Genomic DNA, 24,685 nt, shown 5'->3' with positions numbered 1-24,685 from the left:
AGCAGAAGCCACACTGAACTGGGGCAATCTGTTCTCGAGATTAATTCAAGCTGGCCAAGCAAAAAAAATGAAAAAGACAAAGATCAATGCTGCATTCTGTCATTTCATTACCAGGATCAGTGGTGTGAACAAGTAGGCCTTCAGTTCTTACTTGAACTGAAAACATATACGACTGTTTCAGCTGAAATCGCAAATTTTTTATTAGATATGTTTGCACTAAACTGGAGATTTCTGTTCTTGAGATTACTTCATCGAGCTGTTAAAGCAATGTTGCATTCTGTTATCTATCACACCTATTTTTATGCTTACGTTTATACTCCAAAATTTAAATTTTTAACCTTAAATTTACAATTGATTTTAGAGTTTTTTTTCATCAAAACTTATTTTTCAGCTTTAGCTTTTTAGGTCGCTAAAAATATATATATAAAAGTTTTATTTATAAATTATTTGGTATTTTCAATAATAAAAAAACAAACAATCATGTAATGTGTTTCTATCTATCTTGCATCCAACGGCTGAGATCGCCGCCGCCGCGTGGCAGTCGTCACGCGAGACTAGTCGCCTCGACCGAACCCCTCCACTCTCTTCAGTTCTGCCTCCTCCGCCTCCGCCTCGCCGTCGCCGTCGCCGTCGCCGACCTCCGCCGCCCGCCGCCACCGCCGGCTTCCCCGCGCGATGCAGGCCCGCGTAGTCGTCTTCCCCGTCAAGGGCCGGGCCTGGTGCTTCGCCTGCCCGCGCGCCGCCGCGCCCGCCGCCGCCAGCGATGGCGCCCTCCCCCCGCCGCCGCCCACCGTGAAGGACCTCTGGCGGGGCATCGCCGGCGGGGGGCGCACGGCGTCGGAGAACGCGGAGGCCGTCGTCGACTTCGTCGCGGACAAGGTGCTCGACGGAGAGCGCCCGCGCCCTCTCCTCACCAGTCTCCAGTCTCCACCACCGCCAGGCGCCGCCGCATTCTCGCGTGGTTTCTGATGGTGGGGTTTTGGCCGCGCAGATGAACAGGGCGTGGATCGGGCTCGGGAGCGCGCCGGAGGGGTCGGCGAAGAACCGGATCCACAGGTCGGGAGTTTAAGGTTTGGGGATAGCTTAGTGGTGCGGCACTGCAGCGCCCGTGGAAACGGAAATGGCGAGATGCTGAGTCGTTGGGGTGTACTCCCTTTTTTTTTGGTTTTGTTTTGGTGTAGCTTCGGGCTGAAGCTGCTCTCGCGCGTGCGGCCATCGGAGGTGCTGCTCAAGTCGGTGACCAAGGACGTCTCCATGCTCGAGATCGTGCATCCGGCGAGGTGACGATTGCTCGCTTGCTGTTTGTTTTGGATAAACTATGTGCGTGCATTTGTGTTGCTTCATGTTTTGTGGTTATTCTTAGTTTGATTGTCGAACGAATTGGGGTATTTGCCTATTTGGGGCATTGTTGTGCTGGATATTTCCTAATGCTGTGACTATGTAAGAAAACAGTATCTGTTATTAGCACAAGCACAAGTAGCATTAACGAATACACATTGTCCCCAACGAGCAGAATTGTTAGAATGTCTTTGCAGAAAATAAATTAGATATACAAATTTCAGCTTGCTTCCTATAGAGATACATTCGTTATGTATGATCAAGTTTGAACACCAATACACAATGCACACCAGCTTTCTCTGTTCATTGCTGCTATTCAAGTTAACTAAACTTTGATGTGGCCAAGTATCTAAAAGTCCTTCTGTTTGAAGAAATTGCGCGACTAATGTAACTAGTAATGGGACATTGATTGTCTTATGGGCCCATTGAAAATGTGCTCAATAGATATATCAAGTAAAAAAACTGTTTATTTTCTCTTGAACATGGTGTGCTGTACGTGGGGGCGGTTGGTTTTTTGCGATTTTCTCGAGTGGGAGCACTACGCGTGATGGGAGAAAAGTAGGACGGACGACTGTGCTTTTTAGTACTAGAGATGTGAATTTGTTGTACAAATTTATGCCTTAAGAGCTTCTTGCTTCTTGAACCTCTGTGTGTGTGCCGTAACTGTAAAAAGGTAAATGTTGTGCCAGTGCCTGTAGTTGCACAGAAACAGCTCTAAAAGACTTGTTCACATGAACCATTCTTTTACTGAATTTGTAAGTTCTTTGGAAATGTCTCATGCATGATTTACTAAATCATATGCTTATTTTTGTATAGAAGTTAGCTATTGAGCTTTATGAATCGCTCTGGCACTATCAAGCATCAGCAGATAAAGTTGGTCGGCAATTTTCTTACTCATGTGTCTTAATTTATGTATATTCATGTTTATTTTTAAATCCTTAACTTCAATTGCAGTATAAATCCTCGTCTTGTGCGTCGACGGTTGCGGCATATTGCTGTTAGGTGAGCGTGTGATGGCATTGCCCCCACAATTAGTTACTCTATAGCTCACCTTATATCTTTCCTCACCCTTCTATTTCTACAATGTTTCTGACAACTAGGGGTGCATCAGTTCACAGGAAATTTCTTTATGGCTCAGTTTGTCTGCTTCCAGTTACCAGTGTTTTCATGGTAAGTCTGTATTCATTTGCTTTGCAAAAACATTGCCAGCTAACGATTTGGGACAGTGTTTTCAGTGGGATCAATTAATTGTACATTGGATGGGCTATTATTTTGACATTTATCACTATCAAACATTGATCAAACTAAAAAAAACATACTGTAGGTATTTATTTTTTTTCTTGTTGACCTTGCTAGATTGCGCATGTATTGGTTGAGATTACATTATACATTTTTGTGCAACGCTTGTATTTTGTCTGCTTTGCAACTTAGTATTGCAAATTAAGGAAAGTGTGATGAACCTGTTTACATATTAAAGACTAGGGGACTGGTTGTGTTTACATATGTGGTGGTATGATTTACACTTAATGCCGATTCAGTTATTGAGTCATACAGTATAATTGTTTTCCTGAGATTGTGCTCCATGATGTCTAGTTAACAGCCTAGCACATAAGTGCAGGTAAACCGCCTTTTCTTTTGCAATGCAAATACCCTAACTATAAATCCTGGTGGTCCAATAGGCGATCATGTTTTAATCATGAACTACAGTATCATAATTCTTGATTAACGGATGTGATTGTATGTTGACTTATCTTACGTTGTTATACTACTACATTGGATTCGTAGCAGAAAAAATGTGAGTACACATGTTGGTATGAAAACTTGAAATTCTAATTCTTAGACACCTACTTATTCACTTGCAGGTACTACCTTTGCCAAACATACCATTTTTCTGGGTGTTGTTCCGTGCTTATTCTCATTGGAGAGCTCTACAGGTTAGTTAAACCATCCAGTTATTGTTGAGTTTTTAGGTTCATGATTTTTTTTTTTGGTGCAAACTCTTCTCTATTGTTAGTGCTGTGTTTCCTAAGGTATGTTTGTACTTCAACATAGGGAAGTGAGAGGCTCCAGTTGTTAGTTTCTGACTGCTCAGATCAATGGGAAATCCTTCTTGAGAAGCAGAAAGAGATGAGTTCCAGAAAGGATGGCAGAGCTTGTGAAAACACTCAATTTGCTCCTTGGGTAAGTTGTCTCAATTCAAAATAAGTTAAACCTTCATACTGTTATATCTTTGAGGGAAGTTTTGGACTTAGACATCTTAAGGACCTCCGGAGTCATCTTGATTATTTTCTGTTAATTGAACTAAAGATGTAGACCGAAAATACTATATCAGTTCTAGATCAGATGCTTGAAGAGTTGAGGCAGTTATTCTGTGTTACTATCACATACCCACTTTATTGACTCTGGCCTCTGGTACAGTGTATTTATGCAAACGTACCGAACGAACAACCTTTTCTGATGTGTGTCCCCAAGGGATAATGCACAAACGAGTCAAGCCAAGAAGTATGCCAACTAAAAGAATTTATCTACTTGCACAGTTGCATATATCAGACTTGTTTTATCCACAAACCCCAATTTGTTTGACCTTGGGTTGTATGACATGTTAGTGTATGCCCTTGCATACCTGCGTGCATGCATTGTATGCACTACCTGCACACAAGGAGGCATGGGTAGCCATGGGCCCATGATTAGTTACTGATTATTTAATAGTTGCTCTGCTTATATACAACTGGTGAGCACTTTCTCGAATGCCTGATTTCTGTAGCAATCATTAAGCAATCATTGCAGCCAGCTATTTTAATATTTCTTTTTGTGATTTGTATATAGTTACTTCTTATACATCTGATGAATGCTGAGCACATTTGGGCTTTTCTGGCTTACATGCAACAATGATAGGCGGTCCTGCAACCATCTATGCTTCTCTGTGTAATCTCAATTCAGATGATCTGTACATCGTGGCTCCCAGAAATAGGTGGCCAGCTAGTTTAGAAATCCAACTTGGCACCGTAAATTTTTGCCACAATACAATAATTTTCTTATTGGAATCAGACATGACATTTGTTTTACTGCAAAACTGAAATCCCCTATAGCCATATTTGACTGGTACGATGTTGTTGCTTCTACTGTCTTGCTACTAGCATACATGGCTTCATATATGTTCACAACATTTTGTGAATGAGGCCACTAATGAGGGAGGGGTGGGGCAAGGGATATGTCTTCAGAATTCTATCTATTGTAGTACCATAAAATGACCGTTTTGTTATATGCATCTCTAATACGATGTCCTTTCAGCAGTTAGGTGAAAATAAGAGTTGTTTTGTGGGTGCCTGGGTGGGTGCGGGTGAGGAAATAATTGGTTATCGCTTTCTACTGATAATCAGATTCTTAGGGTTTGGTAGTTTGTATCATATTCTATTTACTGCGATTGCAGTTTGTATTTGAAAAAAAAAAACTAATTGTGGCATTTCTTCAATAGAATTTGCAGCCTTCGAAGAAGCTTGATGAGTTCCTTGAGAGGAGAAACTTGAGTGAAGGTTTGGACTGTGATACCATTTCGAGAATATGCGAGGCATATGATTTGGACAAGATTGATGTTCTGAAGTACAGGAATTTGGAGTAACCACATCCAGTTTCTTAGGCCGTTATGGTGATTTTTTGCCCGCTGATGTTTGTGTGGTAGAAATCAACTCCTCTCTTTGAGAACTATAGCCGAAGGGTTCTGGAGTGACACGAGACTACAAAATTAGTGACTAATGCAGATTTTGCGGAAAGGGAAGATTAAAAAGGATCGAGTAGCATCACAATTCACAAGTTTTGTTGTTCCTTGGTCTGCTGCTAGTTTACAAGGCAGAGAACAGACAGGACCTAAAACTGTAGTACCCATGGTGACTTCTAATTCTGTAGACACCATGTAAATAGAGGTGGAGGCAACCTTTCCCCAGCACTAGCATTTTTCATTTTCTTTGGTTTCAGCACCACTCAGTAGGAGATTGCTTCTGTTTATGAATTTTGCAGCTGCTAACTCTGAGGTCAAAAGTTGTGATGGGATTTTGCAGCTGCTAATTTTGAGGTCAAAAGTTGTGATGGGATAATCTGTTTCTTTTTAATGGTGCAACCAGAATCAATCATTAGGTAGATCTGTACCCAATTTTGGTTTCCAGGGCAGACTCTCCTGTCTGCAAAGTACCACTGGTAAAGATCTGGTCTTCCTGAGGTGCTTCCAGTGAAAGTTTTAGTTTCTGGATTAGGACTTAACTTTTATGTCTTGACTAATCCACTCATCTACCTCCTTGATTGTCACCGGATAATCTTAACAGCCGGCGGTCAAATTAACTTTAGAAAACTTGACAGGATAGCATGAAAGCACCACAAATCCATTGCATTTTGCACATGATTGAAATCATCTCCTAATTAGGTGTGGTAATGCTGCTACGGTTGGAGCAAAAAAAAATCAAAGATGGGGCCAATGGCCGGCTTCCTTCAAGCTTATCCATGTAGTACTACCAGTGGTACGCCTTGACAGTGACATTTCTGTGGCATTTTTTATGCAAACGCAAAAATGTGACTGATTGGGACTGCCCAAAAAATGACATGCCAACTTGATGATCTCTTTTAACTCCTTTACCGGTCACTCGCTGGGGCATCATCCATTTATCCTCCGGATCGTCATTTCAAACCCTAATGCACGCACGCTTCCACTTCGACTACGATGGGTTCAGCGGTGCATGCACACTGCGATCCAAAGCAGTTTGATTTCTAAAATTTGATTTGTACTAATAATTTCAGATTAATTAGATCAATGTCATTATAAATATGTCTGTTTTGAAATATGGCATTACTATTTAGATATCTTTTTTACTTGTCATCTTGAAAACATGAAATTTAACTTTTTACCGCTCTTAGATATCAGCTGTGACAAATTTATAACTCACCCCTCAATACCCTCACAAGTCTTTTGAGAAAGATTAAACTCTTCCTGTGGAGAGTGGCAAAAGGTTAAAAGTTGCCTTGAAAACAGAGCGAGGTAGCAGAAATGACAATAATCCTGGTATTAAATTTTAAAATTTTGAAATCAACTTTGGACGATATTTTAAGCTATACACGAGAGAACAGCATATTTTTATTAGCCCTAAGAAGATTTTTTTTTTTGAGAAACGCCCTTAAGAAGTTTCATGCCAGGATGCCAACTACTTCTCTATTTTTTTAAAAAAAGAAAAACTAACTTATAGGTATCTACATAAACACTCAATTATCCAGATTCACCCTTCGAACTTTTATTTCATTTAGGATGGACGGTTCAGAGGCTCACGTTTTTTTCTCTCTCTCTTTTTCATGCATAACCTAACACACGGTTAATTAGACAGATACTACAAATTAGTAACTCTCTAATCTCGCTAAAATCTTAATAAAAGCACACCCCATGTATGCTACCTATGGACACCAAAAAATTAAATGAAAAATTACAAAGATATTATAATGGTACGAAATCATAGCTATATCTTACTAACCCATGTGTCACTAACTCATGTGGGTCCTACGTATCATTGAGATAGCAGTGACATATTTTTAACATTATAAAATTATAATGTCATTGTTGTAAATTTCCTAAAATTAAACCGTAGTGGATACATCCAAACATTTTCAAAACTATAGCTACACTATCAGTGCTCACTCCTCCAGGCTCATGTTGTCACTTGTCGCATATGTCTACATTACTATATACATCAACTACTTGCGCACACACACACACGCACATATACACCGGATGAGATACTCCCTTTCCAAAAGGCAAGAACTTTTCCTTCATCTCGCTCTCCTAATCTCTTTTTGCTTTAATCTCTTTCTCTCTCTCTCTCTCTTGGTATCATATCCCAGCAGAAAACGACGTTCGTTTGCCGATCCAATAAGGAAATTAAAGCAGCCATGGCATATTGGCAAGAAGAAAAAAATGGGCCCATCCATGCATGATGCCTCTGAGCTGATGCTGTGACATGCAATGCATGCATGATGAACAGGGCACCCCACCACCTCCTCCCACTGTCACGTACTTGCATGTACCGTGTACTGTATGTGACTCTCTACGTACTGTACTGCTCACCTAGAATCAATGCTTGCCAGTACTCTGATTTTCTTTTATTTATTTTTTTCAAGTGACGTGGGTTGGCTCACGAATAATTTATGGCCAGCTCTCATTTAAATAAATGATCTAAGTTTTATTCTTAAGTTCACAGATTATATGTGGGTAGGCTCGCGTCCATCTATAAAAAATTATGGAAGTTTGTAGCTAGTTTATCCTTTTGTGGGTTTAGCATGAAAGAAATTCATTTTGTGTTAAAATGGTGAGATTTGTATACTTTGTATATAGATTTTGATTCATGATTAATCGATATGTAAATATATTTTTTGCATATGCAGATTATACCCATAGTTTTGTATTTCAGGGTGATTGTGTACAATAACTTATGATGAATTGATGGTAAAAGTTTGGTCTTGAAATAACTCTTAAAATAAATTAATAGGGCTGATAGTATACAGTATGCACCAGGGCTTTTGTATCTCGGTCACAACCATCTTTTCGTTTATGCTTATAAGACAAAATTAATTTTTTAACCATAATTATGAAGTAGATTCTGGCTTTTTTATTTGTAGTTTATTTTTTAGCTTTGACTTTTAGATCGCTAAGTAATATGTATACAAGTTTTGTTAATAAATTATTTTTTATTTATAAATATGCCCTCAAAGAAACTAAACAATCACCCTATTGTTTATTCGGTAGTTTCCGACCATTTTGTCTTCTCGGAATTTATGTACTTCACGGTTTCAGACACACAAATTAAATCTACAAAATGCTTTTTAAACACTAAAAGTATTATTTTTAGATCAACTACAAAAAATAATTCGAGCATTCTTTATTCATATATGTACATTACAACAGACAGAATCAGTACAGCTAGTGATAGGACCAAGCAGAGGAAGAGGACGGACGAGCAGAGTATACTAAAATTACCATTATTTACATACAAATATACTAAACTTGTTTAAGGTTAGGTGCACAATATCTTTAGCACATCTTAACAATCTTGAGAGAATCTCTCTATATATCTTTGTGCTATATGGTAACTAGAGTATTGCTGGGGAATTTTGTCAGAGCTATAACCGCAGCTAAAAACTAGCCCCTCCATTCTAAAGACCTAAAGTATAGATATTCAGAAAATACCTCCATCCCAATATATATTAATTTCCAGGTTATTTAAAAAAGATTAAGATGGAAAATCTGCGGTGCCACATAATAAATACGTAATGGATGGAGATGTAAGATGGAGGTAAAATAAAAATAATTTTAAATAAGAAAAAATTGATGAGATAAATATTATTGTTAATATGTTAGAAATGTTTATGTTTTGATATAAATTAAAATTACAGAAATAAGACACAACGGCCAATGCTGTTCATATTTGGGATACTAGACAAACTCAATGGTATAATAGATAACTTTTGGAATAGGAGTAGCTTTATAAGTCAGTTAAACCTAAGGATGGACGCATGGGCATTGGTTGACCCGTGGATAGTTTAGAGTCAGGCTCTAGTTCAATAAAGTAAACTAAGTTTTATCACAAAATAAAATTTAGTTTATTTAGTTGAACTGACCCTAAAATACCGGTGGGTCGACCCACGGCCATCCTTAGTTAAACCCCTCGGTCTTAAGCGTGATTACTCCCTTCATAAAAAAGTATTATTAGCCTACATCATATAGATAAATACAATCAATACGATGTCACGAAGACGAGAATATCCCTTACTTTTTAAAGTCACGATACATTTATCCCATACTTTTACAAATCCCAATGCATTTTTCATCTGCTTTACAAAACTCTAATACAGTAATTGCTAAAAACAATTTCTTTGTGTGCTGAATAATAAAAAGTAAAAAATAAAGTATTGTAATCCTGTAATTGCTAATAGTAAAGTAACTTATGACCTTCGCGTTATACATACCCCTTATAAAATGATCGTGTAAATACTACTTAATACCATCTTTGCGGTGCGTACATTAGGAGTAAAAGTACTACATTACTCTCCATCTTTTCAAATTTCTATAAGCATAAGTAAAAATATTTTATGAGTAAAACTTTCATACGTATCCTTAGCGATCTAAAAGTAAATATTAAAAAATAAAGTACAATAACCTTTTAAAATTAAATCTAATTTTAAAATTTAAAATTTAAATTAGCATAAGAATAAATGAAAAGATTTGCAAAGAGAAAAAATCTCTAAAGCAGGTCATAATAAAAAGAAGAAAGAGAGGAGGAAAAGTAGTTTCCAATGCACTGCATGCTGATGCAAGCTGCACTGCAGCAGTAGGGGGGGTAGGAGTAGTTATTACTATTAATTAATTAATTAATTAATTAATTAATGGCGTTCGACAGCTCAGCTCGGAAGACGAGGCCGCACCACCCATCCATCCATCGCTTCGCTCCGCGCCATCGCGCGAGCACGAATCTTGAAGCGCCGGGTCGTCCGCCGCGGGCGGCGGGGGCGGCGGCCACGTACGCGTCCGCTTACGCATGCAACCGTCCGATTCTGCCGCTTTTCCCGGCCCTTCTCCCCTCCCCTTTCGACCCAGTACTGTACTACTTGCACTAGTTGCTGATCATTAGTGTTAATTAAAGAATTAATTACCTTTTTCTTTCCATCAGCACCCCACACAAGTTCATAATTTACTATTTCTCCTCCGTATTTTAATAGATGACACCATTGTCTTCCTGTTACACGTTAGACCACTCGTTTTGTTTGAAAAAATTATATAGTTATGTTTTATTTTGGTATGATTGGATTTATAGCTAAATATATTTTAAGTGTAAGTTACACTTTTGCATATCTGCGTGGATTTTTAATAAGACGAACGGTCAAACGTATAGGTAAAAATATTCAACGATGTCATCTATTTGAAAATATAAAGCGAACAACTTTTATACCCTACGTGTATAGAGTATTCGTTTATTCTACTTTATACTATAGCACTACTACTCCATGTACAGTTAGTTGATTATAGCTCGTGAGGAAAATGATAACGGCGCGTATAATATTGTATTAATATTTACTACAAGCACCCTTCAAAAACTGCGTAAACTCACAATACCACAGGCATATTTTTTAGATAAAATAAAAAAAAAGTAGGAATTGCATGATTTGTATACCCCTCGTGTGTATATAGGTATAGTAGCTTAGCTAAACAAAGACTATATTTAGTATCAATGACACGGCCACGTACACACGGTTGGTTGGTTCAGCTAAATCCATAACTTTTTAAGTATGACTCGGTTGGTTGGTTCAGCTAAATCCATGACTTTTTACGTATGACTCTGTAGACTATAAATACTATTACATGTAAATCCTATAAACATTAAAAAAACAATTCCGTCACTATTAGACGATAGATCAAAGCCTATGGCGCAAAACTATTAGAAAAATACAAAACATTTTACGTATGTCTCAAGAGGCTGTTTACGTCTAAATCTTACAAACAGGTGTACAAATAACTTCACCACCAACCTGCTTCATATTAAGCTTGTGGCGCGAAACTGTTAAAAAATATGAGATTTTTTTATATACGTCCTTACAGGTGACATCTATTACATGATAATCCATAATTATTTATGAAAACAACTCCACCACAGCCATACGTCAGACCAAGCTTTTGGCGGGAAACCATAGGAAAAACATAATACTTCTTACGTACGTCTCCATGGGTAATTTGTATTACGTGTAAACCCTACGAAACATTTACGTAAACAACTCCCATACTACCCAAAACTTCAACGCAAAACTAACCACACGAAACCTGTGAAAACGTCAAAAACAAATATTAAGCTACTTTTACATCCACCCAAAAAAAAAACACAGTCCACTAGCTTGCCCTCCACATGGTTGGTCACTTGGTCGCCATCTCCTACTAAACATGAACCATGAACACAAGATAGGCACCACTATTTTGCCCTAAGAAAATCCCAAGAGGAGGTGCCTAACCATTAAACCAACCTCGTTGACCCCCCTAAGGGTGGACCCACCACCGAATACGCGAGAACCCGAGGACTAAACCGCAAAAGTAGTACTACTAGTAGGCTTTGATATGCGTGCGGCCGTGCGAGGCCTAAGGCTAGGCGTTAACCTCGCGTGCGCGAGAAGAGAGAGAAACCAAACCAAACCAAACCCAGCGGCTGCAGCAGCGGAGCGCGAGGAGAGAGAGAGAGAGGAGGAAGAGTCCACGTGAGTGAGAGGAGGAGGAGGAGGAGATCCCTCTCCTCTGCCCCCACCCCGCGCGCGCCCGCGCCCCCGCCGATCGATCCCCAATTCGCCATGGATCCCCCCTTCGCAGGTCAGCCGCCTCCCCGCCCCCCCTGCTCCTCCCCCCTCCGCCGTTCCGCGGCGTGTTTTTTGTTGTTGTTGTGGTTGTGGGTGGTGGTGGTGTTCTTTTTGGGCGGTGCTGGGGCTCGATCTGCTCGGTCGGGCGGCGAATCCGCGGTGGCGGTGGGGGTGGCCGCGCGCTCGGGCGGTGGGATTTGTGGGGGTTCGGATTTTAGGGCATTTTGTTGTTGTTGCGGGGGTGGTGGTGTTCGTCGAGATTTAGGAGATTTTTTTTGTGTGGTTTTCGGTGGGGGGTGGATGGGTTGGGATTACGCGACGTGGATTGGGTTGCGGTGGTAGATTATTTCCGATTTGCGTACTGTTCATTGATTGGTTGACTGATTTGGAGGTGCTGCGCTGATGCGTGGTTCTACTTGGTGGTGGGGGTGGATGGCATGTTGGGGAGGGAGGATGGATGGATGGTGTCAGATTCGCGCTGCATGCGGTGATGGGTACTCGCATTGCGGCCCTTTCCACCGGGGGAGGTGGCGGAGGCGGGGTTCCGCTGGCTTTACGTCGTTTTCGTCGGATTTACGTCCCCGATGGCTGGTGCCTAGAGCCCTAGACGTTGGTAGCACCGTGGCAGCATGGTAAGGAAAGCTCTGTTGGGCGTCGATGGTTCGGCTGCTGGAGCGTCCTGTTGATGCATTATTGTGTGTTGCGTTGGCGGGAATAGGGATGGCAATTCCCAAGTAGACTTCTGTCTGTTAGGGGGGTATGCTTGCTCTTGGTTGATACTTGATGGTAAGGATCAGATGATGCGTTGATTAACCAATTAAGGTAGCCATCTTGGCATGCAAGGAGATGTCAATGCTCTCAAAGATGTAGATGTTTGATGATAGTTTTTCTGTTTAGTAGTGCTAAGAAGCTAATACATGTAATGCAACCTATAATTTTCTGGACAACTTTGTGTGCTGCGTGATGCCAATTCAAACATGTATTCTTTCAAAAGAATCAACTTTTTAGTTTTTCACTTTCTCATTGAGACGGTATGTAGAGGGTTGACTCTGTGCATTTCAGGTCGGATAGTTCTAGGTTAACGTTGTACCTATGGCATCATAACGGTCCTCTGCAATTTACGTTAACCCTATATCTGGTACATTTTGATGAGGCATTTATTCTTAGATTATTGACCAAATCATCTTCTTTCCACAATTTAAGACTTCTTTTGTTGCAAACTTGCAATGTGTCGTTATAGCTTGCCAAATATGCCAGTGATCCATTATGTTGCTCACAGTAGTTCGATTGCAAATAACCAAGATATAATAGGAAAAGTTGTGTCTATGGTATGAAATTTAGATTCCTTTGGAGGATCTTTCATTGAGTTGTTTCCTTGCATGCTATCTAGGTTACTTGTACCGTCACTTATCTCTACTACTTTAAAAGCGCAGTTGTCTGTTCACTCACCCCTCCCTACATCGCGCGCACACCCTCTTATGAGAAAACCAGCTCCCCCATAAAACCTGGAAAAAAACCCTAGTGGTTAATTAAAAAACACTCCCTTTCTCCTATAGGCCCATGTTAGAAAAAACCGCTGTTTTCACCTATGGGCGCATGTAGCCCATATAGGTCCATTGCCATGCACGGGCATGTTACTAGTTTGTTTAAGAATAGAAAGAGGATGCATTCAAAATAAAAATTCTCCTACTGGACCAAATAAACTTTAACCTTTCCATTCTGGACTTTGAACCTATACCTTTCGGACATACAATTGTAAATAGATTATCTAAAAAGTTCCTTTGATGTCTTCTTATTGTCCATCTAGATTTGGCAAGTACTTCTGACTCGATTATTTATTAAGTTGATAATAATAGTTCCCGGTGTTCTCTTTTTCAGGAATTACTATTGAGCCTGCTAAATGCCGACTGATGAGTGTGGATGAAAAGCGGGAACTTGTCCGTGAATTATCAAAGTGGCCAGAAAGTGCTCCTGACAAATTACAGTCTTGGAGTCGCCGTGAAATTGTAGAGATTCTTTGTGCTGATTTAGGAAGGGAAAGGAAGTATACTGGATTATCGAAGCAGAGAATGTTGGATTATCTCTTCAGAGTTGTAACCGGCAAATCATCTGCTGCTGTGGAGCACCATGTGCAAGAGAAGGAGCCTACTCCTGAACCCAACACAGCCAACCATCAGTCCCCTGCAAAACGCCAGAGGAAGAGTGACAACCCATCAAGACTACCAATTGTTGCAAGCAGTCCAACTACAGATGTACCCAGGCCAATAAGTAATGCACGCTTCTGCCACAATTTAGCTTGCAGGGCAACTCTTAATCCAGAAGATAAATTCTGCAAACGCTGTTCATGCTGTATTTGTTTCAAGTACGATGACAATAAGGATCCTAGCCTCTGGTTATTCTGTAGTTCAGATCAACCCTTGCAGAAAGATTCTTGTGTATATTCATGCCATCTTGAGTGTGCTCTCAAGGATGGAAGAACTGGCATCATGCAGAGTGTGCAGTGCAAGAAACTTGATGGTGGCTACTACTGCACTCGCTGTCGGAAACAGAATGACCTACTTGGGTATTTTCCTGAAACAACTTTTTCGTTTTCACAGTTTTATCTTTTTCTGTTGTTCACCACAGAATATTATGTCGTAATTATTCCTTTGCCACCAGTTTATACTACCATTAGTTGTGTTACTGTCACTAATTGCAACAATAACAACTAGGAATATGTTAGCTTGACTGCTGTGAGGATTAGCTTTGATAATCTGCATTTATTTATGCTCTGCAGCCACTTTTGTTTTCTGGAACTTAAATAAGTAAAATCATTCAAGACAAGGATGGTTACCTTACTGATTAGTATGTATTTAGGATTTCTCAGTGAAGATCCTTGTTTCTTAAAAAGTTGGTTGGCTACTTTTGCCTTCAGTTTTGTGCTATGAGCGTGTGGTCTATCATACTGATGGGTTTGTGTGCTTATATCTGCCTTATGGGCTGAAGTTCTGTTGGATTTCATCCTTTTTCATATGGAGTTAATTTGTTTGCCTCATAAACTGAGGCATATGGAGTTAATTTGTTTGCTGCTTAAACTGAGGCTTTAAGCTACATCTGCATGGTTTGCGAGCTGCGAAAACATGATTTTTGCACCATTCAGGTCTTTTTGTGCTTAATAGGGTTCTTGTAGCTCTAGTTTCAGGGGATGAACCAAGTTATTAAGTCAGTAAAAAATTTGGTGAAGCAACTGGGGTGGATTCAGTATACATGCAAGGATGAATAGTTTTCGGAGAAATGCTTAGACTAGTATATGCGAGGAGTTTTTGATTTGTTCTGTGAATGTTTACTAGCCATTTGAGTAATCTGGAAATAGGATTCATTTGAACCATGATTGCTCAATTGTCTTTATTGAAATAGTCTTCTCGGTCATCAGTGCCTGTAGTTAAGAGCTCAAGATTCTTTTGGCGATCCAGTACGACACACTTATAAGTAATGTCATCAAGTTTACTGATCCACTTTCCAAAGTTATGCAATTCTTCTGGATATTGAAATAATAAATTAGCTTGCTGAACAATAACTGACTTGTTTAATCCCTTATTCAGGTCCTGGAAGAAACAGCTGGTGATAGCTAAAGATGCTCGACGATTGGATGTATTGTGTCATCGGATTTTTTTGAGTCATAAGATTCTTGTCTCCACAGAGAAGTACTTGGGCATGCATGAAATTGTTGACACAGCGATGAAGAAGCTGGAGGCTGAGGTTGGTCCTATATCTGGAGTTGCAAACATGGGTCGTGGAATTGTTAGCCGGCTTGCTGTTGGTGCTGAAGTTCAGAAACTTTGTGCTCGAGCAATAGAGGCCATGGAGTCTCTGTTTGGTGGATCTCTTTCTAACTTGCAATTTCATCGTAAGTTTCCTTATGCTTCATGTCGGACCACGTACATGCAAACAGTGTTAAATTCTCATGATATGTGCATTTTCAGGATCACGGATGATACCGTCAAACTTCGTTAAGTTTGAAGCTATAACCCAAACATCTGTAACTATAGTTTTGGATTTGGGTACACTTGCTCAAGAGGTAACATGCTTTAATGTATGGCACAGAGTGGCAGCCACAGGTTCATTCTCATCAAGTCCGACTGGTATCATACTTGCACCGTTGAAAACATTAGTTGTCAATCAACTTGCACCGGCTACAAACTATGTATTTAAGGTAGTTGCATTCAGCAACTCTAAGGAGTTTGGATCATGGGAAGCCAAAATAAAGACAAGCTGTCAGAAGGAAGATGGTCTGAAGGGTTTGATGCCAGGTCGTTCTGGACTAGACCAAAACAATGGGAGCCCAAAGGCAAATAGTGGTGGTCAGTCCGATCCTTCTTCAGAAGGTGTGGACTCAAATAATAACACTGCGGTGTATGCTGATCTCAATAAATCGCCAGAAAGTGATTTTGAATACTGTGAGAATCCTGAAATCCTTGATTCAGACAAAGCAAGTCATCACCCCAATGAACCTACAAACAACTCAGAGAGTATGCCGATGGCCGTAGCTAGGGTTATGGAGGTGTCTGAATTGGAGGAAGCTCCTGGACTGTCAGCATCAGCTTTAGACGAGGAGCCCAATTCAACAGTTAAAACAGCATTACTTAGAGAGTCCTCAAATTCAATGGAGCAGAACCAGAGAAGCGAAGTTCCTAGATCACATGACGCATCAAATGCTCCTGCTGGAAATGAGTTGGTGATTGTTCCACCTCGATTTTCTGGCTCTATTCCACCAACTGCACCTAGATGTATGGAAAATGGTAAGGAGATAAATGGGAGGAGCTTGAAAACAAAACCTGGTGATAACATCCTTCAAAACGGCTCTTCAAAGCCTGAAAGGGAACCGGGAAATTCTTCAAATAAAAGAACAGGTAAATGTGAGGACATCGGCCACAAGGATGGATGCCCAGAAGCATCTTATGAGTACTGTGTTAAGGTGATCAGGTGGCTGGAATGTGAGGGCTATATTGAGACCAATTTTAGAGTGAAGTTTCTGACTTGGTTTAGCCTGCGTGCCACCCCTCATGACAGGAAGATAGTCAGTGTTTACGTAAACACACTTATTGACGATCCTGTTAGCCTATCTGGCCAGCTTGCTGACACTTTCTCGGACGCCATCTACAGCAAAAGGTCACCTTCTGTGCGCTCCGGTTTCTGCATGGAACTTTGGCATTAAGGAGAGGGGAGCTCTTGCTGTTCTCGTTGTAGAGGAGCATATTTGGTCCCATTCTTTCGTAGCAGATCGTTGCATTGATTCTTCATTGGAAATTTCATTGAAGCAGTTAACTTATACAATCTGTTCATTGCGTTACTCTCGCTATGACAGTAGGTTTAATTTATCGGGCAACTTATTTCTCTTTTTCACTTAGGAGTCTATAGTTTACAGTTCTGTTATTCGTACCGCCATGTTGGTACAGAGCATCAGGAGTTGTGATCTTTGGTCAGCTTAGGAGCATTCTGAAATTGTCACAAGCGCATGGAACCTGAAGCGCTGTTTGCTGCTCTAAGAGGGAGGGATGATTCTCAGGATGTACCGGGAAACAATAGATGCAAAATGTCTGCACTAATGTTATGTCAGTTAGACCCTTTGCTGTCTCCTGTTGCTGCCCTTTCTTGCTTGCTAGTGTCACCGTTCGAGAAGTTCCATTGATGGTGCACATGCAATTATTTCAAGGTTTGGATTCTGCTGCAGGTTTCACTTGTGCAAACGGTAACATGCTATACATCTTGTCTTGCATTTCTGACGAGACGGCAGTTGGTCATGGGTTTCAGCAGAAAGCCATGTGCAGATCAGGTTGTTGGTTCATAGCCTGTTTCCTGCAGTTTTGCCTGCTTCTCCCATGACCCATTGTCTTGTGATTGCGATGAAAGAGTTCAAGCAATTCATCCGGGTCATCTGTTACAGATCAGCGACGGCACACACATCACATCAATACAGACAACCTTCTCAAGCTAACGCGTGATTATTAGAAGGATGATCTTGAGTTCATGACACCCAAAATCAACATTATTACAGTACCGAAGCTGAACTGAAAAACGAAGTTACAAAAGGTTGAAGCTGAACTGAAACAAGTACAGCACAAGCACATGTAAGTGAAGAATGCATGAGGCTTGGTTCATTCAGCTTCGCCGGCGGCGGCGGAGGGTGGCTTGTGGACGACGAAGGACATGCACTGGCACTGGCGGCTGCTGTCGAAGGCGATGAGGCGGACGAAGGCGTCGGGGTACTCCCGCCGGCACTCGTCGACCTCCCGGAGCACCGCCGCCGCGTCGGAGCAGCCGAACATGGGCAGCTTCCACAGCGTCCAGTACCTCCCGTCGTAGTACCCCGGCATCCTGCTGTTGCTCCGATGGATCTTCCCCTCCTAAGTACACCCATACCATCACCATCCATTGGTTTTCATTGCTACTCAATTCCAAGTTGATTGATTACATAGACTTGAACATTTATTAAGTTTATTGTTGGTGATTCATACCGCCCTGTTCTAAAATATAACCATTAATTCTAGTTACCGAATATAGACATCGCTCTATTCAGATACATTGCTAGAAGTGTTTATATTTTGATCGGAAACGAAGCGAAAGCACCCTTAGACACTACTAATAGGGGGTGTTTATTCTTAGCAATCTAAAAACCAAAACTGAAAAAGAAACTTAGGTAAAAAACCATATGATATATTCTAAATTTAAGACTGAAAGTTTAAATCTTTAACTTGTAAACATGAGAAAAATAAAAAGATGGAGTGCTAGTTTGTTGTACCTTGTCAAACTCGAGGCAAGGGACCCATCCTTTGGACATGATGAACTCTACCTCCTTCACGATGGACTCCTCAGTCAGGGTAGGCAGGTAGGACATCGCCTCGTACCTCCTGTTGGTGAAAGGGTTCCATGTCTACACAAACAAACTCAATCTCTCTCACTGTGTTAATCCTCTACTGTATTTCAATTTTCACATGCACAAGAAATCTTGATCTTTTCTTTTCTCTAATATATTTAGACATCTTGATCCTTTTAAAAAACTTGAGATAGATGTGTGTTAGAGTTCATTGGTTTTGCTCACCTTCATGCAGTAGGTCCTGAAGCCATTGGATGCTGCTGCACTTCTTGTTGCCCTGCAGGAGGAGCCGGGCAACTTCCTCTGGTCCCGGCCGAGCACTGCCGGCTGCTCCGGCCGTGCGACGGCGGCGGCGCCGGCGACGACGAAGCTGGCCGTGCTGAGGAACATGGCGCCGGCCAGAATGGGGTGGTGGTGGTGGCCGCGGCGGCCGTCGGGTTAAGAAGGGAGGAGTGGAGCAAAGTGACGAGCTGGGAGATAGTGGTGGTGGCGCTAGGAGAAGGTGGCACGGTGCGCTTGAGATGGCATGGCAGTATGGCACCTTTCCATTTTCTTTATAGTAAAAAACTTGTGTTTCGAATTTACTTATTTTAAAGAATAATGAAAATGTGTCTGATTATATTGCTTCAAAAATGTACTATAAATAAAATTGGCATGTGGTTATTTAGGGGAATGATTACGTCTAGCACAATTTTACCGTTCGTAAGGAGATACCATTAATTTTAGACGAGTTTTTAATGGGATAAAAATGTGAAAATTGCTTACGAACGGTAAAATTGCTTCAAGTGATTATTACATTTGTGAGCAATTAGACGAGTTTTTAATGGGATAAAAATGTGAAAAAAAACAAATACCGTAAACTTTTATAATTCAAAATAGGTAAGAGGGAATAACAACGAATCTGAATTATACTTCTCATGCAAACTCAATGATATAAAGAATTGTGGGGTACTTAGATTGAGAAAAATACATGTTATTTTGCTAGTAGGAAAAAACTCCTTGATCATTTTTCTCATTGGTCTGGAGAAACGGTGGCTTAACATGGGAGTTGTATGTCTGTAGTGGACGATGGGGCCAGAGCAATGGTGATCTCTTTCCTTTGGTGTCATCGCCCATCTTTTCCCCATCCCACTAGCATGAGTCCTGCAGGCCGCCAACAGATAATTTATTAATCACCTATGGTTTGATTTGATGGTGTTCATCATCATTGAAAATTATAGCCAAAAAAAAGGGTTTTGTCATCCATCATATCAAAAAATCCTTTTTGCACACATTGGAAAATACATTATGACATTGTGAGTTAACTCGGTACGATTTCCCTTTTACAACAGTCCTGAAAGATGTGATATCTCAGGGTAAGACATTTCTGGCATTCCTGATCCTGATAAAGACATGTATCCCGAGCTCTTGATCAAATCAGTTTGAGTTGATTCCATTTCCAGTTGATAAAAGTGTACAATACTACCAGATGACAGGTATAGATTGTGTTCAATTTACAGGTTGATGTTAGTATCACACGTTTCACAAATGATCTAATTGTTCCAAAAATTTCTGGGCTAGGGCCGTATTTACAACAGAATCAGAACTACTGAAATATTCCAGTATCGCTGACAGGACTATATCTACTGGTTCCTTGCACGTTTATGCTGCAAATGATGCTCCCTTCACTAACCCATCGTTTAGAATATCGGCCAAGTCACTATCCAGAGCCACCTCCTGCATTTAGAGTAGAACAATATTAGTCTAGATGAATGAAACACCCATAAGTTCAGAAATTCAGAACACGCATTGGAGATATCCTGGTGAATGGAACACCCATAAGTTGAGAATTTGCAAAGAAAAAGCACGGGGCCTTTTTTTTCTTGCTTACCTTGTCACTGACTGAACGCTGGTGGCCTTGTTCGATGGAAGAACTACTTTCAGATGGTGCAACAAGTGCATGAAGACGGATCAGCTCAGGAAGCACGACAGATTCCAAGTCAGGACGATCTCTGTGCCGGAGTTCGCAGCATTTCAGTGCAAGCTCAGCAAACTTCTGAGCTTCCTGCACAGGCCATCCTTTCACATTAGGATCCAAGAGCCCCTCAAATGTTCCTTCCTCCAGTGCATCAGAGACCATGTAAGCAAGCCCCATGGCGTCTTTTGCAGTGATCATCTGAAGATAGATGATGCCGAGCGCATACACGTCGGATTTTGTGGTGACCAGTCCTGTCTTCTGATATTCAGGATCAATGTAGCAGAAGGTCCCTGCAGCATCTGTCATCCGGTACTGCGTGACTGTCTCATCAATTGACCTGGGAATGATGCGAGCAAGGCCAACATCGCTGATCTTGCCAACGAAATCTTGGTCTAGAAGGATGTTTCCAGGCTTGAGATCACGGTGGACAAAGGCCTCAGGTTTCATCTTGTGTAGATAGAGCAAGCCGGTGGCTATCTCCACTGCTATCTTGAAACGCAGCTGCCATGGCAGGGGCGGTGTGCCTGATCGGCAGAAGAGACGGTCCTCAAGGCTGCCATTCGGCATGTACTCGTACACCAGACAGCCATACTCAGGGCAAGCACCCAACAGATGCACCATGTTCGGATGGCGAATGTTGTTCAACAACTCAACCTGTTGATAACACAATTTAAGTTCTTACCATCATGGTTTACAAAAATAGCATTTATATATAGCTGAAACTGATGCACGATGTATATTTGGCAAATGACAAAAAGTAGATCCATGATTCCTTTCCTTTTCATTTTGGATGCATCACATAGTCGCTATGATTTCGTACTACTGAATGTTGGGTTTTTCATTTTGTGAATGGAATTTGAATTTTTTTCATGTGCACACCTCATTGTCTACATGATTTTGTCTTTATCAGAAATATGTGGCTATCTACAACGACAATATTGCCAAGATCAAATGAAAATGTGATTGTGCTCTTCTCTGGAATCGTTTGTGTCAGTATGTATCCCAAGCTCCAAATATCATCCTCATTTGATTGGAAAAGAGAAATTGTGGTGGCGGGATACCTTTGTCAAACAAAATTGGCCATAGACATACCTCCTGTTGGAACTGTTTCAGGCCTTGAGTTATGTTAGAATGGAGAATCTTGGCAGCGACAAGAGTACTGTCAAGTGTAGCTTTATAGACTGGTCCATAACCTCCTTCCCCTATCTTCAGGTTCAGTGAGAAATGGTCGGTGCCATTTGCGACCTCTTCTGTTGTGTATGTTTTGCACTGAAATCTAGTTGGAAGACCCTCCAGTAGTTTTTTCGTCTCAATTGGCCTCGGCAAGGGTTTACACTTCAGTTCAAGATTGTAAGCCTCTTCAGAAGCAGATCCACGTTTATTATCATTTCTAGGCGAGTAAAATTTTGGTGGCAAGCGTCTTAAGATTGGATGCACTGCATCCTGGGAACTATGGTCTTTAAATTCCTGTATGGTTCTCTCTCTGCATTGGTCAGAAGAAAGGGTTTCAAGTCTCAATAGCTTATGCTTTTGGCCAAGAACAGCTGAACTTAGTTCTGCATTTTGTCTCTCACTGCAGGGATTGTTCGAACATGTCATGAATTCTTGTAAATATTCATCCTCAGGGTCAACATTTGCATGCGTGTTTTCCGTTGTGTCTTCGATCCCAAGAGATAACTGCAGTCCAAATTTCCATTAGTTTCTGAATATGGGATTAGAGACATATTTTATGCGATAAACAATAACTAATACAGCATGAGGTATTACAGTTACCTCCTTATTGTTCCACATGTGCATAACATCATTCTTTTGTTTCACCTCAAGCTTTAACTGCCTTACTTCAGCCTCCATATCTTCCTGAAAAGCAATTGGTCTAATATTTATATTTCTGCGAGTCATAGGACTAAAATAACAAAGAGTATGGCAAAATTATCAAAGCATACTGTGTGATATTTAGAGGTTGATTCAGTACACTCTTCACTCAGGGTTGGAGATAAAGGGACATTGTATCCAGGACTAAGTGCAGTCCTATAAAAGCTTGATTCATCAAAGCCCAAGTATTTTGTATGACCAGGGCATACCTGCTCATTATCCTCCTTATGTAAAAGCAATAAATCTCTATGGTTCCCAGGATATTCTTGAGATAAATTATTGCCTTGTTTAATATCTCTTAAAAATTCACTTGGGCATGAAGATGCTTTTTGATATGACAAATTGGCTTGGCCTTGATGATCTGCTGACATGAGGCTGCTCTCTGTTGATTCATCGGAACTGGCATCAATGTGCATAACAGAAATAATAAATAATTAGATGAACCTCCATTGTATTGACTATTGACTTAATACAGAACAGGGGATAGTTTCTTTAGATAAATAGCATGACATATTTGATATGTCCATAAAAACATCTAAGAAATATATGTACTTTTGGGAATTAGTAACACTATGATGGCATATAGAGAAATGATGTAAGCTCACCTAGATGGATTTTGCCGTTCAATACGTATTATGGGTGCTGGTTCACCTACAAATTCCAATGCACGTCATGAACATACTGCTCACAAGGATAGTAGAGTGAATAACTGAATATTATCTAAGGAAGTTAGTATTAGAGGAACACGGACTTTTTACAAGTATCTGCTGATTTTCAGGTACACTGGATCCCAGCTCTTGTTTGCTGGAATCATTTGCCCTTGCATGGGTGGCAGGCCTAAATGAAGATAGTTTTCCTTTGGATATAACATACACTGAACAGTAACTTGGTGCAGCTCTTGTGACAGATGTTGGCACATCCAACTTTCTTATTGTCCTGCACTAGTTAAGAATAAGAACTGAGATTAATTCATGAACCGTTAACAGTCAAAAGAGAACTGTGAAACAAAATAAGAAAATAAACTGAACAAAGTTGTTCTGAATTAGATAGAGCACCTTGTAAATGCATTCCTAGATGATGCCCCCAGTACTAACTTGTTAACTTTGTGGTCAATGACAAAATCAACAATAGATTTCCACACATCAGTTCCGTCAAGAATGATTTCCCTGCATTGTAACTGTAGATATTAAAGCAAGTCAGCCAAAAAAAAAGGGTCAGTGTGCCATAATTTTGCTCATGCTACATTGCTATTATCAGACCAAACAAAGGAAAACAAAATCTCAATAGGATATATGGAAAGTGAAATGAAAGATCAACAGGTGGCCCTTCTCATGTCCATTCCAACATGATCATTCCATTCAGTAAGTAATTTTTGGAAAACTCTCTACATCTTCATTGCATTCAGATTCTGAAAGAAGAGGGCAGGAGAATATACCTCTCGTCTGCTGCAGAAGGACTGAAATGGGAGCATCAAATCTTTGGTCTGATGATCCATTTGATCAAGAAAAGGACCCACGACGTCATCCTGCACGTGCAATAAGGAGAATTGCTTCCCCACTGCATGGATTTAAAAGAAAGGAAAAGAAAAAAAAATCTGTAACCCTAACATTGCAATGGCGAAATTTCATAATTCAGCAATACACATGAACAATGCCGCAGCAATCAGTTAAGATCGCATCCAAAATCAATTTATATTAGTTAGATCGATCGATCGTGTCGAGGAGCGGCGTCCGTCGATCGTACCGGCGGCGTGGAGGGAGGCGTGCTTGCGGCGGACGTGGAGGAGGAAGAAGGGGTGCGCGCGCGACAGGACGTGGTCGGCCGCCCACTTGAGCGCGTGCTGGCTGCCCCTGTCGCCGTCGACGGCCACGGCCGCCACCACCTTCCCGCCGTCGGTGACCGCCCGGAAGTCCATCTCCGCCAGCCGCCTCATCGCGGCGGCGGCCTCCTTCTTGCCGCCGCCGCCGTCATCGTCCTTCTTCTTCGCCGACACGGGGAACGGCGGGTGGGTTGGGAACGTGGGGTACGACATCTCCGGCGAGGCGGAGAGAGAGAGAGAGAAAAAAAAAATTGGCGCCAAAATGGAGGGAAGAAGCGGATTTGGAGGGAAATGTTTGCATCGCTTGAGAGGTGAGTTTTTCTCATCCCATATTATTGCCTAAAAATAGTCAAAAAAAAGTTATCAATCCAACTCGGATAAAACAAATCTAAAATGCCCTGTTTGGTATGGCTCTAGGTTAAAAATTTTCTAGAGCTGGCTATTTCTAGCTCTAAAAATCTCTAGATAATTTAGAACTAGGGAT

At 41.0% G+C, this 24,685-nt stretch overlaps 4 protein-coding genes across 4 annotated transcripts; 2 read left to right on the top strand and 2 right to left on the bottom strand.

The window, feature by feature from the left end:
• The first annotated feature begins 502 nt into the window (after positions 1 to 502).
• On the top strand, positions 503 to 5,520 carry LOC102714343. Its single transcript, XM_006646832.3, has 8 exons — positions 503 to 879; positions 992 to 1,056; positions 1,182 to 1,280; positions 2,293 to 2,340; positions 2,439 to 2,508; positions 3,201 to 3,272; positions 3,391 to 3,519; positions 4,814 to 5,520. The coding sequence occupies exons 1-8, from the start codon at positions 676 to 678 to the stop codon at positions 4,955 to 4,957; spliced, it is 831 nt and encodes a 276-aa protein (XP_006646895.3). The 5' UTR covers positions 503 to 675; the 3' UTR covers positions 4,958 to 5,520.
• A 5,998-nt stretch (positions 5,521 to 11,518) lies between these two features.
• On the top strand, positions 11,519 to 17,304 carry LOC102706726 (VIN3-like protein 2). The gene is made up of 4 exons (XM_040520463.1): positions 11,519 to 11,713; positions 13,579 to 14,263; positions 15,282 to 15,586; positions 15,663 to 17,304. The coding sequence occupies exons 1-4, from the start codon at positions 11,695 to 11,697 to the stop codon at positions 16,892 to 16,894; spliced, it is 2,241 nt and encodes a 746-aa protein (XP_040376397.1). The 5' UTR covers positions 11,519 to 11,694; the 3' UTR covers positions 16,895 to 17,304.
• A 212-nt stretch (positions 17,305 to 17,516) lies between these two features.
• Positions 17,517 to 19,075, bottom strand: LOC102714067 (ribulose bisphosphate carboxylase small chain clone 512-like). Its single transcript, XM_006646831.3, has 3 exons — positions 18,779 to 19,075; positions 18,479 to 18,610; positions 17,517 to 18,083 (listed from the first exon to the last, which is right to left on the bottom strand). Exons 1-3 carry the CDS (start codon positions 18,941 to 18,943, stop codon positions 17,835 to 17,837), a joined length of 546 nt encoding a protein of 181 aa, XP_006646894.1. The 5' UTR covers positions 18,944 to 19,075; the 3' UTR covers positions 17,517 to 17,834.
• Positions 19,076 to 19,817: 742 nt separating this feature from the next.
• Positions 19,818 to 23,952, bottom strand: LOC102713794 (U-box domain-containing protein 52-like). The gene is made up of 9 exons (XM_040521102.1): positions 23,818 to 23,952; positions 23,438 to 23,559; positions 23,134 to 23,318; positions 22,988 to 23,033; positions 22,592 to 22,781; positions 22,284 to 22,367; positions 21,603 to 22,187; positions 20,424 to 21,164; positions 19,818 to 20,269 (listed from the first exon to the last, which is right to left on the bottom strand). The coding sequence occupies exons 1-9, from the start codon at positions 23,875 to 23,877 to the stop codon at positions 20,195 to 20,197; spliced, it is 2,088 nt and encodes a 695-aa protein (XP_040377036.1). The 5' UTR covers positions 23,878 to 23,952; the 3' UTR covers positions 19,818 to 20,194.
• Positions 23,953 to 24,685: the final 733 nt, after the last annotated feature.

The sequence above is a fragment of the Oryza brachyantha genome, chromosome 2 (assembly GCF_000231095.2).
Source record: "Oryza brachyantha chromosome 2, ObraRS2, whole genome shotgun sequence".
Lineage (NCBI taxonomy): Eukaryota > Viridiplantae > Streptophyta > Magnoliopsida > Poales > Poaceae > Oryza > Oryza brachyantha.
This window is presented reverse-complemented; position numbering and strand designations above follow the sequence as displayed.